This window comes from Polistes fuscatus, unplaced genomic scaffold (assembly GCF_010416935.1).
Source record: "Polistes fuscatus isolate 324 unplaced genomic scaffold, CU_Pfus_HIC Scaffold4, whole genome shotgun sequence".
In the NCBI taxonomy this organism is placed as follows: domain Eukaryota; kingdom Metazoa; phylum Arthropoda; class Insecta; order Hymenoptera; family Vespidae; genus Polistes; species Polistes fuscatus.
The window spans coordinates 7,041,279-7,059,369 of NW_025113118.1; the positions used below are offsets into that span (position 1 = coordinate 7,041,279).

At 38.8% G+C, this 18,091-nt stretch overlaps 1 protein-coding gene across 3 annotated transcripts in view; it reads right to left on the reverse strand.

The window, feature by feature from the left end:
• Positions 1 to 2,456: 2,456 nt before the first annotated feature.
• Positions 2,457 to 18,091, reverse strand: part of LOC122520712 (protein artichoke-like) — a 59,767-nt gene continuing 44,132 nt past the window's right edge. The window contains exons 2-7 of one of the 3 annotated variants that reach the window (XM_043640934.1): positions 9,592 to 9,838; positions 8,475 to 8,923; positions 5,166 to 8,258; positions 4,669 to 5,036; positions 3,732 to 4,171; positions 2,457 to 2,757 (exon numbers count right to left, since the gene is read on the reverse strand). In XM_043640934.1, coding sequence (XP_043496869.1) covers positions 2,700 to 2,757; positions 3,732 to 4,171; positions 4,669 to 5,036; positions 5,166 to 8,258; positions 8,475 to 8,853 — 4,338 coding nt within the window. In that variant the 5' untranslated portion in view covers positions 8,854 to 8,923; positions 9,592 to 9,838 and the 3' untranslated portion in view covers positions 2,457 to 2,699. Of the gene's footprint in view, positions 2,758 to 3,610; positions 4,172 to 4,668; positions 5,037 to 5,165; positions 8,259 to 8,474; positions 8,924 to 9,591; positions 9,839 to 18,091 lie in introns of all 3 variants that reach the window. The other 2 variants (XM_043640932.1, XM_043640933.1) reach the window with 2 other exon arrangements.

Consider the following 18,091-nt stretch of genomic DNA (forward strand, 5'->3'; position numbering starts at 1 on the left):
AATTGATCGAGAACAATCTATTCTTTTTTTTTTTTAACTTGATGAGAATTTTCAAACGAACCAAAAAAGTATCTATCGAAATCGTGTTAAGGCAATCATAATCGTAAATTAGATAAAATGGTACAAGAATTATAATAATTGCCAGTTGATTGTCGTGGATTCGACACGATGAATTAACCTTCTCGTGGATTCGTTTCGTGCCACTTTGGTGGGAGTTAATTGCAAGGAAATACGATAAAACGGACGGAAAACATTTCGTTGAGACGACGTTGGAAAATTTATGTGAAATTCAGCGATTCGTACAAAAGTGGATACCTAAAAGGTTACTACCTCCTGCAGAGCAACCGGGGGAGGAGGAGGAGGGGCTGGGGAAGGCGGAGAGAAGAAGAGATACCAACGAATGTTTCGAAATAAACGACAGCATGCCGCATATTTTACGAATTCCGAATTACTATTATTGCACGTTGGCACGAATTGCTCCTATAATATCCTCCTCTTATTCCTGGAATTCTTCTAAGGTTACTCAACTTCACAAAAAACAAAACAAAAAAATTACCATTAAACGTAGCTACTACGACTCGCTATTTCCTATAATCCTTCAGCACGAAGTGTTCTTCAAATCATTTCTCTTCTTCCCGTTTCTAAATGAATTTTCATGACACTGAATCGTGCGCATTTCAAGAAAAACAAGGAAAATAATCTCACCTGATATTTTCTTCTTCCTTTTATCATTCGTATGACAAAATTGGATTTAAACTTGTTCAACGATTAGTCGGAGAAAGATTTGGGTGCGAAAATAAAAAGTTCTCCCTTTTTTTAAAAATCATCCTACGAAAAAATTGATGCACGTTATATCGTGACGACTACATGAACGATATAAGAGACGACTGATTGGGGGATAAGGGGAACGAGGAAAAATCGGAGCAGTGTGGGGCTGAAGGGGAGCTAGGGGAATGATTAGAAAAAAAATTCGCATTTTTATTACAGTTCGCGTACGTATATGATACAAACACAACAGGAATGCGTGACGATGACAGGGCTCGAAATACGTAGATCCTTTTGACGATTTTGACCTATTGACAATGTCACATTGCTGCTCTTGCTTTTTTTTTTCTTTTTTTTTCTATTTTTTTTCGCATATTTTTATTTTTATTTTTATTTTTATTTTTATTTTTATTTTTTTTTTTTTTTTCAATCTTTTATTTTACTTTTTTTATCTCTATTATTTTTTTTTCTTCTCTCTCCTAGGTAAATGGCACAAAGGAGTCTCTCTCTCTCTCTCTCTCTCTCTCTCTCTGTTTTTTTTTCCTCGTTTTGGTAGACCATTCGCCAACGATAATAACAAATGTCGTTTGCACGTCGCCCTCCTATCCTTTTTCGTCCCTTTTTTTATATTTTTTTTCTCTCTTTTTTTTTTTTTTTTTTCTCTCAGCCGATCTCTCTTTATAACTTTGGACCTGAGCGCGAATGTATAGACAAACACACACACATACACAAACACACACAAACGCACACACTCGCGCTAGTAGGATAGGGCTAGTAGAGATCGTTTCGCGTATCGTTCGGCTCTTTTATTTTTGCGGAGGAGGAGGAGGAGGAGGAGGAGGAGGTTCGATACTTTTTTTTTTTTCTTTCTTTTTTTTCTATTTTCTTTCTATTTTTTTTTTTTGTCGCGACTATACCACCGCCCGGGCGTGCCGTGCCTTGTCGATGTCACCGGCTTTACGAAATAAAAAAAAAAAAAGAAAGAAAAAAAAACAAAAAAAAACTAGAATACAAAGTTTTATCTAACGGTACGGTTGTGGGGGTGGGGAAAGGGGGTGGATAGGTAGGTAGGTATATCAAGGGGTTCGTCCTGGCCAACAATCGAGATTGTTATCGATAATCGCAAATATGTTTCGGAAAAAGGAAACGTTTTGCATGCTCGAGTGTAATAGTTTGGTTTTTTTTTTTTCATCTTTTTTTTTTTTGTTCTTTTTCTTTTTCTTTTGGACGTTTACAGGACTACTTGATACTCTTCGTGTATGTATATATGTATATATATATATTTGTTTGTTTGTTTGTTTGGTGCGCGTGTGTGCGTATTTTTTTTCTTTTTTTTTATCCACACACGACGAAAGCTTTTTAAAATATCAATTCTTAAACGATCGAACTGACAAACGAATATCGTCAATTAAATATAAGAAAAAAAATGATCGTACCTTTTTTTTTTTTTTTTTTTTTTTGTTCAAACGTGATTTGTCTCTTATCGATTAGAAATATTTTGTTTTTACGAGATCGTTAAATCCTCTCGAGTCTTTCGAATCGAATTATTTACATTAGATACAACATCATCATCATCATCATCATCATCATCATCATCATTATCATCATTATCATCATCATTGGTATTAATAATAACATATTAGATATATTTTGTCCTCAATATAATTCGTACTTTTTATATTACTCGTGTGTTCTCGTTTGAATTTTTATTTTGAAAATTCTAACAACAACGTTATTGCGATTACACGAATGTTTGCTAATCGACGATTTAGTTCGAAAAGAACTGTCTTTATTTTCGACTAGCATCACGACGGAATCGCTCAGAAGATGAAAGATGATTTACAGATAGAGAGAATAGGTAATTTAGTAATATCAGCCTGTAGCGACTGTAAACGCGGTCTTAAAACCTGCGGTTAGCCGAGTCATTAAGAAATTCAATGGGTCCCCGTCGTTCCATCCTTCGTTATTTGCGAGTCCTCCAGCAAATGGAGTCTGGAAATATAATGGGGCGGTCCTTAGAGTAGTAGTGAATTATACCGACGAATGCGTTCTAATAGAAACGATTAATTCCTTCCTTTTTCAAATCTTAGCTACACGATTCTCTTTCAATTATTATTATTATCATTTACATGGTATATATATAACTGATGTGTATATGTATATATTTGAGTGTGTGTGTGTATATGTGTAACTATTACAATATCTGCACTGAGTTGGCACGCTTATATATCTATTTAAGTCCGATAAGAATTTAAGAAGACTCGTAGAAAATCACATATAAAATGTCCAATTCGTAACGCCATTTAACACGCAGCAGCAGACACAAAGACAGAGAGAGCGCGTGACTGCAATCGACAAACAATATATAACAATTGTTTATTCTCGTATGGATTGATTTTATTTGCGGGTTTATTAAACGCGCAAATGAACTTTAAAAAGAGATTTATTTTTCGTTGCAGATTGAATCGATTGATAGGAAAAACTTTATCGTTTTCTATCGAACGCTCGTACGTGAATGTTATATATGTATTATGCATAACGATTGTGTGATCTCTCGAGTATGTATGATAATAGGCCCGAGTTTTCTTTCATTATTTTCATTTTCATTTGTTCGTTTGGGTTTTTTAATCTTTCTCAAGAATAGTCCCTGAGCTATATTCGCACAGTTTCATTCGTGGAGACAAAAAAAATAGAAAAAAAAAAAGAAAAAACAACAACATTGGATTCAGAAGAGATATACGCGAAACTTCCGCGAGTCGAGAATGTTTCGAACAGTCTAAATTTGATAATTATTTCAGACGTTCGAAACCTCCACGAGTCGGGAGTTCCTCGACTTATCTCATACATTCAACGTCGTGTTGCCAACGTTACTGATGAAACTCGGATGTTGGCCTTCTTGGCTGGCCTGCCTGGCTGCATGGCCGGCCTCGCCACTTTGTATGCTGAAGTGTCTATAAGATATATACTCGGGTGGTATCGGCTGTTGATCCCTTTTTACTGCCTCTCGTTGTTTTTTAACTTTGAGGTAGCCCAAGATCGAGACGAGCAGGAGAAAGACAACGAATCCCATACAGCAGCCAACTATGAGACCGAGTCTTCTCGTGAGAAAACTGCTGACACCACCCATGTCCCCCATCGAAGAACCATCGCTGCTTATCACCGCGCTCGGCATTTCCAAAGTTTTAACTTCGGTGCAACGGCTTGTAGGGGAGTCCGCCATCTGCGTTACGGGCGTAGATTCGATCATCTCGTCCATCGATACGTTCAACTGGCTCACGAGCATCTCCTCTTTGAGATTCGTCAGCCAGTTGCCAATCCCGAAGATACAGATCAGGTAGCGAGTGTTTGACGTCATCTTGGAGAGCTTTATCGAACGGGCGTTAGGTTCTAAAATTCTTCCGCGTACCTGAAACGAACAAAGGATAACAGATGATTTAGGATACGGGAAGAAACGATGATTATTGTCGAGAAACTCGGCTTTAACTTTCCGTACCATTGTTTAAACAAAAAAGAACAACGCTATCGTTACTCTCCATTATCGCTCTTTTCTAAACTTAATCTTTAGAATTTATAGTATTTCTATATATATATAAAGTTAATGGGGTAAATGGGACCGAACGTGAGGTGTTACCGTCTTGTCGGGGAAACTTTAATGTTCTGTACGGCGAACGCGTTCAACTTTTATTAGCCATCGGTAGAAAGCGTCTTACGTGGGTTAAATGCGCACGGGGGGAGGAGGAGGAGGGGGGAGGGGGACACTGTGTTTGGTCGACGATTCGTTTTACCGGCGGTAACACCGGTCAGTGTGCGACCCAGGTAATATTGCGGTAGAATAAAACTGGGGGAAGAAGAGATAAGGGGGTTGGGAAAGAGAAAGGGGTTTAAAATACAAGCTTTTACTACCTCGTCGACGTTGTCCAAAGCGTGATAAGCGACCTGGTATCCTCGTAGTCCGGAGTGATTTCTACTCTGCCAGGACACCAATACTGAGAACGGCTGTATATCCTGGATCGCGAGTTTTAGGATCAATGGTGCGGAGCAGAAAGCATGCGGATCGAGGTCGAGGAAAACCAGGCCACGCAATTCCGGTGGTTGTTCGCACTTTAGCAATCCGCTTTCCATGTCGTTCACTCGCATACCACCACCACCACCACCGCCACCGCCGCCACCGCCGCCGCGATTTCGGCTCACGCCACCTCCCACCAGTTTTTGATGGTCCCGTAACCATTCCCAAAGCTCCTGGGATTCGCAGTCGCATAGTAGAGGATTTTCTATAGAAATTGTGATCGGTCCGAGATTAAAGTATTGATTTTGTCGAAGGGTTAATAAAAAAAAAAAAAAAAAAAAAAGAAAAAAAAAATTACTAATTCAAAGTTACGAAATTTAAAAGTGTTATTTACCTTCGGCTCTTAAACTTCTTATCTGGGTTTCTAATGGACGAAATGCGTTTAACGGTAAATTAGCTAAGAAATTTCTGCTTAGATCCAATATTCGTAATTTCTTTAAACGTTTGAACGCGTCCGGCGATATAGATGATATCCAGTTACCGTAAAGATGTAGCTCCGCGAGATTTTCTAGATGCTGAAACGTGCCTTTTCCTATGTTTCTTATCTGATTATAAGAGAGGTCGAGTATTTGAAGTGCTTTCAAATCTGGGGGGAAATCTTCTAGCTCTTTCAAACGGTTGTGCGTTAGATTGAGCAGTCTCAGATGTTCCAAGCCCTTCAATCTTTCCTGAGGTAAAAGTGGTAGCTCGTTGATACTCAGATCCAAGGTGAGGAGATTCGGTAGACTGCGAAAAGCGCTTGGCGATACTCTTGAGATCATGTTACTGGCCATAAAGAGATGCATCAGGGCGGGAAAGGCTTCGAAATCTTGGCTGGTAACGATCGTGAGATTCGTCCCGGAAATGTGGATCTCTTGTAGGGTGGGATATCTTGCCTCGGAACTTATCTCGTGTATTCTGACGAGAGGATTGGCAGTGACGTTGAGCCAAGCAAGACTCGGTATGTTCTGAGCGGACAGCGCGACTGCCGGTATCTGTCGGAACTTGTTCGCGGCCAATTCAACTTTGCGCAAGAGATTCGATCGAGCGAAGAAATTAGCCGGAAGGGCGGTCAAATGATTGTGACTAAGATCTACGGATATCAAACGGGATAAGTTTACTGCTGCGAAACCGGAGAGGGTCGTTATGTAATTACTACGTAGATCGAGTTCCCGCAAACTGGTCAATCCGTTTAAACGGGACATGTCCACGTGGTCTATCTCATTGTTTGCCAACGAGAGAAACTCTATGGTAGTTGCGTTGGTCAGGACTTCGTATGGAATCTCTATGAATCTATTCCCGTCTAGTTTGACCTCCTTCAATGAATCCAATTCGAGGAAGAGAACTGACGGTAAAACGTTAAGTAGATTATTGCTCAACAACAATTTGGCCAAATTTTTATTCTTCGAAAACAATTCGGCCGGTATTCGATGGATTTGCGCGGAGTCCATGGCAAGGTGCTGCAGGGACGGTAAACCGTCCAATGAGTTTCCATTGATTTGACTAAAATTATTATAGGATATCCTTAGGATTCTCAATCCCGGTATGTCCAACCTGTCAAGAGCCATGGCAGTGAGGTGATTGTGTTCGAGGTTAAGTTCGTAAAGATTATTTAATCCTCTGAAGGCACCGTCTTCGATTACACTAACCGTACAATTCTTCAGATTTAAAGTCCTAATAGGTAAACCTTCCTGGAAAATCTTGTCGTGCAATACGTTGAGATTGTTGTTAGCAAGATCCAATACTCGTAACCGTTTTAAAGCTGTCAAAGCGTAAGGATCCAATCGTCGTAGACCGTTGTCCTGCAAATAGAGTTCCTCGAGTTCGTGCAATTCGGAGAATGTCCTAGCGGTGACGTGACTCAATCGATTCATGCTAAGTTCGAGGAATTTCAAAGCTTGCATTGGCTGAAAGGCGGTATCCTCTATTCTTGAAATCGAGTTGTTCGTGAGATAGAGTCGTTCGACCAAAAGAAGATCTCTGAAGAGGGGAGCCTGAAGGCGTGTCAATCTATTGTGCCCCAGCCACATGATTCTGACAGAGGCTTGTCCTCTTAAAGAATCGTTGTGTAATACGCCGAGTCCATTGTTGTCCAGTTGAATGGATACCAAAGAACTACCGATGTTTCCGTTTTGTCCGATTTCGTTGGAAACTTGAAATACGTCTCCTAAGACTGCTAATAAATTTCCTTGAAGATTAACGTGCTGAAGATTGTGCAAAGATCGTAAAGCACCGGTCTCCATGTCGGTTATCGCATTGTTTTGTAGATGAAGCTCTAATAGGGCTGGTAAGGGAGCAAAGACTCCTCTCTTTACTTCCGTAATTTGATTGTCTTGCAACCGAAGTTCTCGCAATTGCTTTGCTTTAGCGAACGTTCCTACCTCTAATTCCCGTATGTTATTACCGTCCAGAGACAGGGTCGATAGATTCTCGCAGTGCTCGAGAAAGTCCCGCGGTACCTTTTCGATGTAATTACTGCTCAAATGAAGTTGGGCCAATTGTCCGAGGGTTACCAATCCTCTCGCGTCGATCCTCCTGATGGCGTTCTGTTGAAGATACACTACCGTGAGACTCGTACTACCGGCAAACGTTTCCGCAGGTATCTCCAATATGTTATTTTCAGCTAGGAATAGTTCTTTCAATTCTGGCAACCTTGAAAATACGCCACGTATATAATGTATGTGATTATGACTTAGATCGATGGACCTGAGCTTTTGATTGGCACGAAACGTAGCGACATCTAAGAACACGATCTTGTTGTGACTAAGATCGATAGACTCGAGATCTATCAAGGATATAAAGGCGTCTTTGTCGACCGATTCTACGGAGTTATAATAAAGCGAAAGAGTCTTCAACGACGGACAACAACGGAAGCAGTTGAGAGGTATGTTCTTGAAATTGTTGCTGCTGAGATCGAGAAAATTTAATGCCTCCAGTCGCGAGTATCCATCTTCTGGTAACTGGGCGACCTCGTTCCAAGCGAGTTTCAATGACGTTAAGTGTTCCAACCTTCTAAGCGATGTCATAGGAAACATCCTGATCTTATTCTCCGCCATATCAAGATCCTTCAACGTAGTTTCCAACCCGGCGAACGCGTACTCCGAGATTCTATTTATTTGATTTCCCTTTAGGTTAAGTTTTATCAACGACAATTTGTAAAAGCTGAAACTTAGTAGTTCGTGAATGAGGTTAGCTTCGAGATCGAGAACCTTCAAACGGTTCAACGTGGACATCGCTTTCTGTGGTACTCGTGGTAGCCTACCGGATACGAGTGCCAACGATTCCAAACTCTTGTCCAATCTTACGAAAGCATCCTCGCTTATTTCGCGAATCGCCGAGTGAGAAATCTGCAAGTGCCTAATTTGCGAGCCAGCTGGAAAAGCTTGGGGTCGGAGTTCCTCCACCTTCCGATCCAGTTCGTAGACGCTTAACGATTGAACGAACGCTCCTGAATAAGAGTAATCGATATAATGTATCAAATGAATCGTCGATTTGAAGGAAGGTGCTTTTTCGATTATTATTATCATTAATCTCGACGATCTTCGATGTTTCATTTATTTTCCGAGAAAAAAAAACAAACCAATAGCAACAAGTTTGACTTTAATTTAACGGGGTTGAATGAAATCAAATCAAATCAAATGGAACAAAGTAAAACGTTGGTTACCTTCCGGGCCTGCAGCTTGAATGACGCTTGACAACGCATTCTTGAGTGACTCTTCGGTTGCACCGGCACACTCCAGGAAGAGACCATCTTCGAAATTGTAACAGGGACATCCCGGTATTGTTTCCGGCGGCGGGCACCTGGCGCTTTTCGCTTCCTGTGTCGCCATGCAGGCCGCCAGGACCACCGAATAAAGGATTCGGAAACCGTCCCGTCGACGATCACTTCGTTGTTGCGTCGGTGGTGATGATGATTGGTATTGTTTTTGTTTTTGTTGCTGCTGCTGCTGTTGTTTCTGTTGCTGTTTGTTCTCGGACGATTCTTTGCCACTCGCCGGCAAATCCCAGCGCTTACGTTTCCTACGCGGCCTCGTCGTCCACATATTATTATTATCGCGCCACTTCGGTCCCTTCTCGTTCCGATTCGTTCATCGTTCTTCGATCCGTCCTATTCTGTAACATAAATTTCGATCAAATTTTACATCGATAACGATAGTAAAAATGCTTAACGAAGAAGAAAAAAGTCTATCTCGATTGTATCTTAGAATTTCTAAAAGTCCGTTTAGTCCGTCGTGAAAATTAATGAGATGATTATTCGCGCGATATTTTTTTTAAATTAATTGTTTTTAATGAACTAGACTACTACGGGACGTAGAATGAAGAGTTGAAAAGTAATTCGACCAATTAAAATTCCATCGGTTGACTTTATGCGATCCTAACGTTCATTGGATCTGAACCTACCAACGGTTGACGTTGAATTTAATTTAAGATGAATCTGGCAATCCGATTCGAACGAGCTAATATTGGAAAATATTTCCCTCGGGTTTATTATATCTCACGGGGTAGTCTAGAAATACCGTGACTCCGATAAAGGTTCTACACGAGTGAGATAGAAATATATAGAATGGATATATTGCGAGGGTGTATATTTTTTCTTTCTTCCTTCCTTCCTTCATTTTTTATTCTTTATTCTCCTCTTTTCTTTTCTTTTCTATTCTTTTCATTTTGTTTAGCAGTATGTCACGTGCACGGTCACAGAGAGAATAAAAAAGTAGCTCGATAGGTGCGTATAGTTGCGCTTTAGATTACAACCGACCGAACAGTTCTGGGGGATAACTTACTTTGTTAGGGGTTGCACTTGATACGAGGTAATGGTAGGTCGTGCACCGTCCGTCCGTCGCGTAGAAAAATCAATATTCGCGTTACCCCTCTAGTAGTAGTAGTAGTAGTAGTAGTAGTAGTAGTAGTAGTAGTAGTTATTCCACCTCCACCTCCTCCTCCTCCTCCTCGTCCTCTCTTCAGTAATAAATTTTACTTCTTTACGGAAGTTCGTCGACGTCCCGAACGATTTGTAAGGAAACGAACAATCTTAAAAATATTATATCTGTATGTACTTTTCATTTGTTTTTTTTTTTTAATGCGCTTTGCCGAAGGAGAACCGAAACGGGAACGGGAACGTTTAAAATAATAAATACGTCTCCGATCTAAAGAACGGAAGAAGAACTACGGAATAAAGGGGGAAAATGTTACAACGGTGGAAGGGGCGGGAGAAAAAATGGGGTGTGGGGTAGGGGTAGGGGTAGGGGGTAAAGAAGAAAAAAATGTTATCGATCAGCAGGATAACTGGTACACCTTATTCATTGCATTAATATTTTGTTTCCTCCTCCCTCCTCCCTCCCTCCCACCCCCTCTTCTCCATTGTGTTGGGCCCGTTCTTTGTTCGCAGTTTGCATTTTGATTCGATGATAACGGTATACGCCCACCGCCCGCATGGGAATTTTCAAATTGGATGAAAATATAAAAATATTTCGAATAAGTCAATGGGAGAGATATCGATGGGAAAATATTCGCGAAAGCATCTCGACATCCATGGATGAACGCGCGTGAAGTAGTTGTAGTAGTAGTAGTAGTAGTACTACTACTACTATGCGAGAGAGGATTTCCCAATGGGCACCCACCACCGACGGCAATGGTGCCGTAGAACGCATTGCGAGGAAAAATAAGTAAAAGCGAATGCGCGCGAATGGAAAAATCATTCGTGTTAGAAATTCAAAAACGATAGAGCGCGTATAGCCAGTCTCGAAGAACGTGCTGTTTTCTCGAAGGAGGAGAGGGGGGGAGGTGAGAAAGGGGTATGGTGATGGCGATGGTGGTGGTGATGGTGGTGCTATGTACAAAAGTACGATGCCGGGGAAATAAAATATCCGAGTGGAAAGCTTTATCCGACGAGTGAGTCCGTTTCGAGAAGATACGGGAATAAGAATAGAATAGAATAGAAGAGAAGAGAAGAGAAGAGAAGAGAAAGGGAAACTTAAAAGATACGTCACATTTTATGCACAATAGCGAAGGAAGTCGAACGCATCGATGGATACTTGACGGGGTTCCCTTTTATCGAACTGAACCACCGAGGCTCGTAATTTGGCTTTACTCTTGTAGACTGTAAACGAGATCGATAGATAAAGAAAGAAGGTAGTATAGTAGTGGTGTGTTAGTGTACGTATATAGCTTATATATATATATAGTGGAAATAGCTAGAAGGGGAATTTTTGATAAGAAGGAATCGATGATAAGTAGTATAAGAATCCTTCGGAAAGGAAACTTTTCGAGTTTCTAGCCAAAGGTGAACCAATTTCTTGCTACTATTCTTGTTTGACTCGTAGTATCTTAGAAAGAAAAATAGAAAAAAGAAAAATGATGTCTTTTTCTTTGTGTGTGTGTGTGGATTGGGATTAAATACTAAAGTATTATTTTTCGAATAGGCATTCTGTTTTTTCCTCCTCCTCGTCGTCGTCGTCGTCAGGAAATAGCTACTTATGTTCGTTCTAGATATCGTATGCGTGAGACGTGCGAGTGTTGTTGTACACACTTCCCGGTATGAATACCTTGTTACATCTCTAGGAACGCAATAACGACGATGCGGTTATAGCAATGGAGTTGTGCTCGCAAGCATCGCGCACAATGCCATTGGTGCACTTCAAGTTTTCTGAACATCTCATAGGATAACACGCCTGGTGAAAGCTGTGATGCGAAATGAATGTGTGGTGGATGCATCTACGACGACGGAAACGTAGTTGTTTTATACGTCAAATTTTCCATTCGTCGATTCGTCGCGACAAGAACACACACAGAAAGAGAGAGAGAGAGGGAGGATGGATCCTCATTAACGTAATTTTAATTATTCGTAGAGAAAACATTATAAATTGTTGTTTTCATTGATTTTAATTATAACCTTTTGAAACTTTAAATATACCCTTTTTCCTACTAATGTAAACTACGTTATTACGATCGTTATATCTTACATCTGATATTAAAATAAGTTTATGCAAAAAATAACGTTTAATCTAAACTTTAGCAAGCAGAAGGATTAACGTGATATTAACGATAAATTATTTGGAAATATTCGAATATTGTATTATATAATATATATAAATTGATTATTTATTCAAATGAAATGTTTAGATTTCTCAACGGATGATATCAATGGTAGTGTATCTCGCTAAACTGTACTTCCAATTCAATAGCCAATTTGGATCGAATCAATTTAGAGAGAAAATGTAGGAGGACTCGCGTAGGTAGGATACGGTTTAGCAGAGAGATGTATCAATCGTCTCGCTTAAGCGGAATCGACGCGGATCCGTATGGATCGGTTGGATAACCATCGATAGGTATTTCCTGTGCGGTCGAGGACCAGCCTAACTCTCTCCGGCCAGAATGTTCTGCTCCATTACACAGCCGCAACGAAATTGAATTTCCTTGGCGTGGCTTGGCTTGGCTTGGCGTGGCGTGGCACGGGCCCCACACCGTTGTGTCGTGTGTTTCCTCTCGCGCAACACCGTTTACAGTCTCGAATCGCGATGAAAAACTTGTACGAGAGAGAGAAAACTTATGCGATGTAAAGAGAAGAGAGTGTGTTTAGGGAAAGAAAGAAAAGAAAAGAAAAAAAGAAATGAAAATGTCATGAAAGGTGAAAATAAATCGAGCTTGTATTAGATTGTTTTTTGGTTCGAATTAAACTTAAGGTCGAACGATTTGATCGATTATTCGATTTATATTCGTCCTGGGTATTCTATATTTTTTCGGAAGAAAATAAATAGAGTACGTATATTTATTCACTTATATACTATTATATATATGTAGGTTATATTTATCTCTATGTAGACATTAATTATTGGAGTGCGTGTTAAATAATTAATTCTTCATCGATCTCTTGGCGGAATAGAATATAAAAGGGAAAAAGGTAATAAAAAAATGAATATGTGTGTAGATATAGATTTGCGCGCGCGCGGGCGACATAGGAAAGAGGTAAAAGAAATAGAAAGAAAAAAAAAAGAGGAAAGAGAAGGAAAAAAAAAAATAGAGAAAAAGGGTAAAACGAGCACACAACAGTTCCGAGTGCCTCGCAGTCGTTCGCTTATTTAAATAAGAACGAGAAGATGGTAATGAGAATGCAAATGGTACGGCGTACGTTCACGCGAGCTTTGTTGCACATGCTACGAAACAATAAAAAGTCAGAGTCCGCGATGACCGCGGTTTAATATCGTGTAATGCGAGGTTAGAACGATTCTTTTAAAGTAGCACGACGTGTGTCGATGAAAAGACAGTAAGGCGGAAGAAAAAAAAGAACTAAAAAAAAATATACCAACTGTCTCTCTCTCTGTCTCTCTCTCGAGAGATTAAGCCCCGTTCTTTTTTATTCTCCTTTTTATTTCAAAATAATACTCTCGCGTATGATATAATATTTATAATACTTTCAATAACAACAGCGACGACGAGTCCGGTCACAAATTTCAACGGTTATCCGAAATGGAGCTTAAAAACGTTTAAACATCACATTCATGAATTTCTACGTAGGACAAAACGTAGTACGTGTACGTTTTATAGGAGATTCACGTAACGCTCGTATTTCTATACACGTGCATAGATACGTTTATACACACATACACACATATATATATATATATATCAACATATCCTCGCACGAATATTTCTAGACGATATCGAAAATCGATACGTCAATTATTTATCGTACGATTTGGTGTCGAATACCAATAGGAAGTGTCATAAATATTGTTAAGATATATTTTCTTTACGAATATTACGAAATATCCGGAGGTTTCTGGGTCAATTGATATAATTATAACTATCATATTCTCTCTCTCTCTCTCTTTATCTTTTTCTCTTTTTTGCGAGATAGTTAATGAATTCTTCTAACGTCGGCAGAAAGTTACTTCTCGATGGGATGTCAGAAGCCGCAGCACCACCTTTTCTGTAAACACCAGCCGTACGGTTATTAAAAAGCGCACTCTTATCAGGTTGCCTACTTAACCTCGTTACATAAAAATTCATGTTAATGTATTAACATAGTTGTACGCAGCGTTACCCATACAAATTCAATTATTTCCTTCGTATCAATCTTTTTCTTTTTTTTTGTATATCTCTCTTGTTTCCTTTTTGGTTCTTAATATTGTTCGAATTTGAAGAAATGTAATAGCGAAGTAAGATTATTTATTATTGATCTTAGATACGCACGCAAATCGATGAACTAATCATTTCCTTTAGGATACAATGACACGTGTAATTATGTAACTAATAATCTAAACGGATATATCGATTGATTTCTTTCAACGAGCGATAATTATCTAATCAAATCGAAATTAATTAATTCCGGTAGCGGCAAATGATTAAAATATTTATATATTTATTACATAAGTGGAGTGATTCTTATTTATCAAGATACACTTCCTTCGATTTATATCATTGAAGTGTTGATAATAAATTTTTTCACTTGACCGTGACCTAACTGATATCGAGAGAGAGACAAAACAAAACAAAACAATATCAAAAAAGAAAAAAAAAGATTAATTATCGTAAAATACTGCGCTTTTTTATTCGGCAATAAAAACAATGGTTGTTTTGACTTTTATTGAAAAGAAATCAAAATAAAAATCATATTGTATTTATTTAATACTGGTATACGATAAATGTGATGATATCTTTATCGATAATGCGAAATCGTTACATTTGTCGGTATTTACAATGATATTTATCGAACGATACTTTTTTTAATCTAGTCCAAGGCCGTCGTAACACACACACACACACATACACACAGTTTGTATGTGGATCGATCGTTTCCTAGAGTCAGCACATTCAAAACTGCGCTGCATTCTCGTCTCTGGAATTTGTCTTGTAACCGCGTGTACGAGTATTACGACAGGGGGAAAACACCATGAAATTTTCATAGCGTATTATACAAAAAAAAGAAAAAAATATAATAGGAAATTTTGTTTTGCATATCTTTATTACGAGGAATATGATGGACGACTACGACGTTGCAGATCGATTCGCATAAAAATTCGTTTTACAAGTTGATGCTTTTTTTTTTTTTGGAAACGAATATCAATTGTATTATTTACACGCAAAAAAAGAAAAGAAAAAAAAGAACTGGTACTCTTACTTTCCATTATTCGAGAATGTGACTTTTTTTTTCGAGCGTGAAGTTCTTCTAAGAGGATCCAATCTGCTTGTAAAAGCAGAAACGCTCAGTTCGATGCTTGACCGTCTCTCCTTATCCTTTTTTCCCGATTTCCATTTTTTATCTCTGTCTGTTTCTTTCCTTTTACTCCCCCATAAGTCCTTCTTCTTCTTCTTCTTCTCTCTCTCATGTAAATCCAAGAAGGTCCCGCAATCTCGCTGGATTACGCGAGACCACGAACGATTTTATAGCGCAACACACGAAAAGACGTCTTTCTTGAGTATTCTCAAGGAAAAACCTTTCAAGTTCGAGTCAAGTCTCAAAGCGATCGGGAAAACCTTCTTCTTCTTCTTTTACTTCTTTTACTTCTTCTTTTACTTCTTCTTCTTCGTCTTCTTTTTTTTGTGGTTGGTTTTTCGTCTTGAGGATAAATTTCTTTGAATCTTATAGCTTAGTAAGATGGTTGGTTCCCTGTCATTCGATACTGGAACACGTCGATTTTGTTCATCGAATTTCAAAAGAACCTTTCCGCGTAATATTTTCTTGAACGTTGACGTATGCATCGGATAAATATCATCGAATGGGGTTGTATCTTCGTTTAAACGTGATCTTTACGAGAACAACGAAGAAGAATGGGTTTCAATTCTTTATCGCTTATGAGTAATTAATTTTAACAAACCAAATTAATTGAGCCACGAGAAACGATAAACGTGAGAGAGAGAGAGAGAGAAGGAAGAGAAATATTTTCTTTTAAGAAATAAATCAAGTAAAAATCTAATTGAAGAGCTTTAATGAAGTTTCCAAGCGTAACACGAAGGCCTTCGCAAGAGTTCAGATTATTATGAAGTGACTATGCTATTGTTTATCAGTCACCTTCAAGTCACGTTGTTCGCGGAACTTTCCAATGCAATAAAAAACTTTTCTGATAGCGTCTCGTTTCGTCGAGGAAGATGGGCTATAGATATCGTCATACCTTCGAGATAGAAATCGTTCTTCTTTCATACTTTATTTATATTAAAATATCGAAAATTCTTTTTTCTTCGAGACACATATTCACTCAACGTTTGTTCCATACTTTTTTATAATGGCTTTTGTTTCCTAACGTCTTAAACGTCTTTTCTATAATATTTTCTAAAATATTTTTTCTTTTCGAACCATTTATTTTCCCTCCTCCCCCCCTCCCTATTTTACAAAAATAGACAGTTGATCCGTGTACCTGTGATATGTGCATATAAATAAAAATTGTATTGTATGTAAATACTTGTTTTTTTTTTTTATAAGTTAACGATACACGCACACACATATTTGAAATATAATACAAAACCGAAAGATATCGGCAATGAAGATTGGAAGAATCCTTTCGTCGTTATTCTTCAGATTCCGTTGACAATTCTTTTTCTTTTTTCCTTTTTTTTTGTATTTTCTTTCTTTCTTTTGTTAAGAAAATAAATGTAGGTTAGCGTATCAGTATGTCAATACGATATCTCTCTTTCAATCTATTTTCAAAAGTAATATTATATTACGATCGTGTTCGTATTATTTTCTAATTAACCTTTATAATTGCAATATATTATTATTAATTAATGCGCATAGAGTTTAATTTAATTTACGTCTCGTAACGTATATTACGAAAACGATTTAATTTTCCATTTAAATATATCGTCCAAATGATTACATAGAAAAAAAAATATAATTATATATCATATATACACAAGAGAGAGAGAAATAATTATTGTAACAATCGTATACCATCATCGTGTTGTAATATTTTGTAGGTTTAACACCAAAATTTCGATCAAAAAATAGAAAAAAAAAGATATTCGTATGGATTTCAAATAATAGTGGTACGTATAATTCGACAAATTTAATCAACCAACGATAAAAGATATACACAATAATATTACGAATTACGAAATTCTTGATTAATACCAAAATTACGTTTATCAACGAAACGTAAAAATACGCGTTCACTCTCGTCCAGTATTCTTACTTTAAAAACCCTTTTTCGAGAAAAATTCTCCCAACATTTTTCTCCAAAGAATAGCGATTTACGTTTCCGCGAAAAGACGGGCAACCTGTTCCTAGGAGTGGGATAAGGTAGAGATACAATAAGAATGGAGTTTTAGGAGAATACCTACGGATAAGAAGAAGAAGAAGAAGAAGAAGAAGAAGGTAGCAAGCAAGCAAGCAAGCAAGAAAAAGAAAAGTGGGTACGCGACGAAACACCACCCCTCGATGAAGTATCCAACGTTATCGCGAAAGGAAATCAGACCAGTTTCCGCGGTACGAGCTTGCAGGTTGACGTTCACAAAAGAGGGACACGCTCGTCGACGACAGTGTTTCTTCTTCTCCTCCCGATGTGTATTTTTTTTTTCCTAAAAACTCTCTCTCTCTAAGGTTAAAAAGATGACGGAAAGTCAGTCGAGAGTTTGTGTGTGTCGTCTACTACATATATATATGCGAATATAAAAAGGAGAGAATAGACGAGTTAAGTTAGTATACGAGCGTAGGGGAGCAACGTGGGAGCTTTTTTTGAAAGAGCTTTCGCGTGGGGGGGGGAATGGGGGGGTCCTCTGGGGTAGTCGTTTGCCATGAAGATAACCACCACGATGTAACAACCGAGGTACATTAGCTCTCGAAGGAAAGAGAGAGAAAGAGAGAGAGAGAGAGAGAGGGGGGGGGGAGAGAAGGAAAACGAGATAGAAAGAGAGGAAGAGGGGGGGTGAGTTGGGTAGGAAGAGTACGGTCGCGTCCGTATTTATCGCAACCCAAATCTGAAATGGAACGAATTCTCCCTCCCCCTCCCCCTGCCCCTTCACCTACCCCTACCCCTACTTCTACGCCCCCCCCGGCCGTTAGCGTAGTCTACTAGCTCGTGCCATTTTTTTTCATCAATATCCTAATGCTCTCGAGAAGGTGAAGGTAGAGTGTGTGCGAGAAAAAGAGGAATGGAAGCAAGGGTGGAGGAGAAGGAGGAGGAGGAGGAGGAGGAGGATTGCCTTCCAGGGATGCAACGAACAAGATGATGCTTTCTATTCGGATTTCAAACTCGTTTGCCAGTCGTCGACTCTAAGCTGAGAAATATGCGAGCTAAAAAGATAACAGACTACTACTACTAGTAGTATTACTACTACTACTATGTTTCG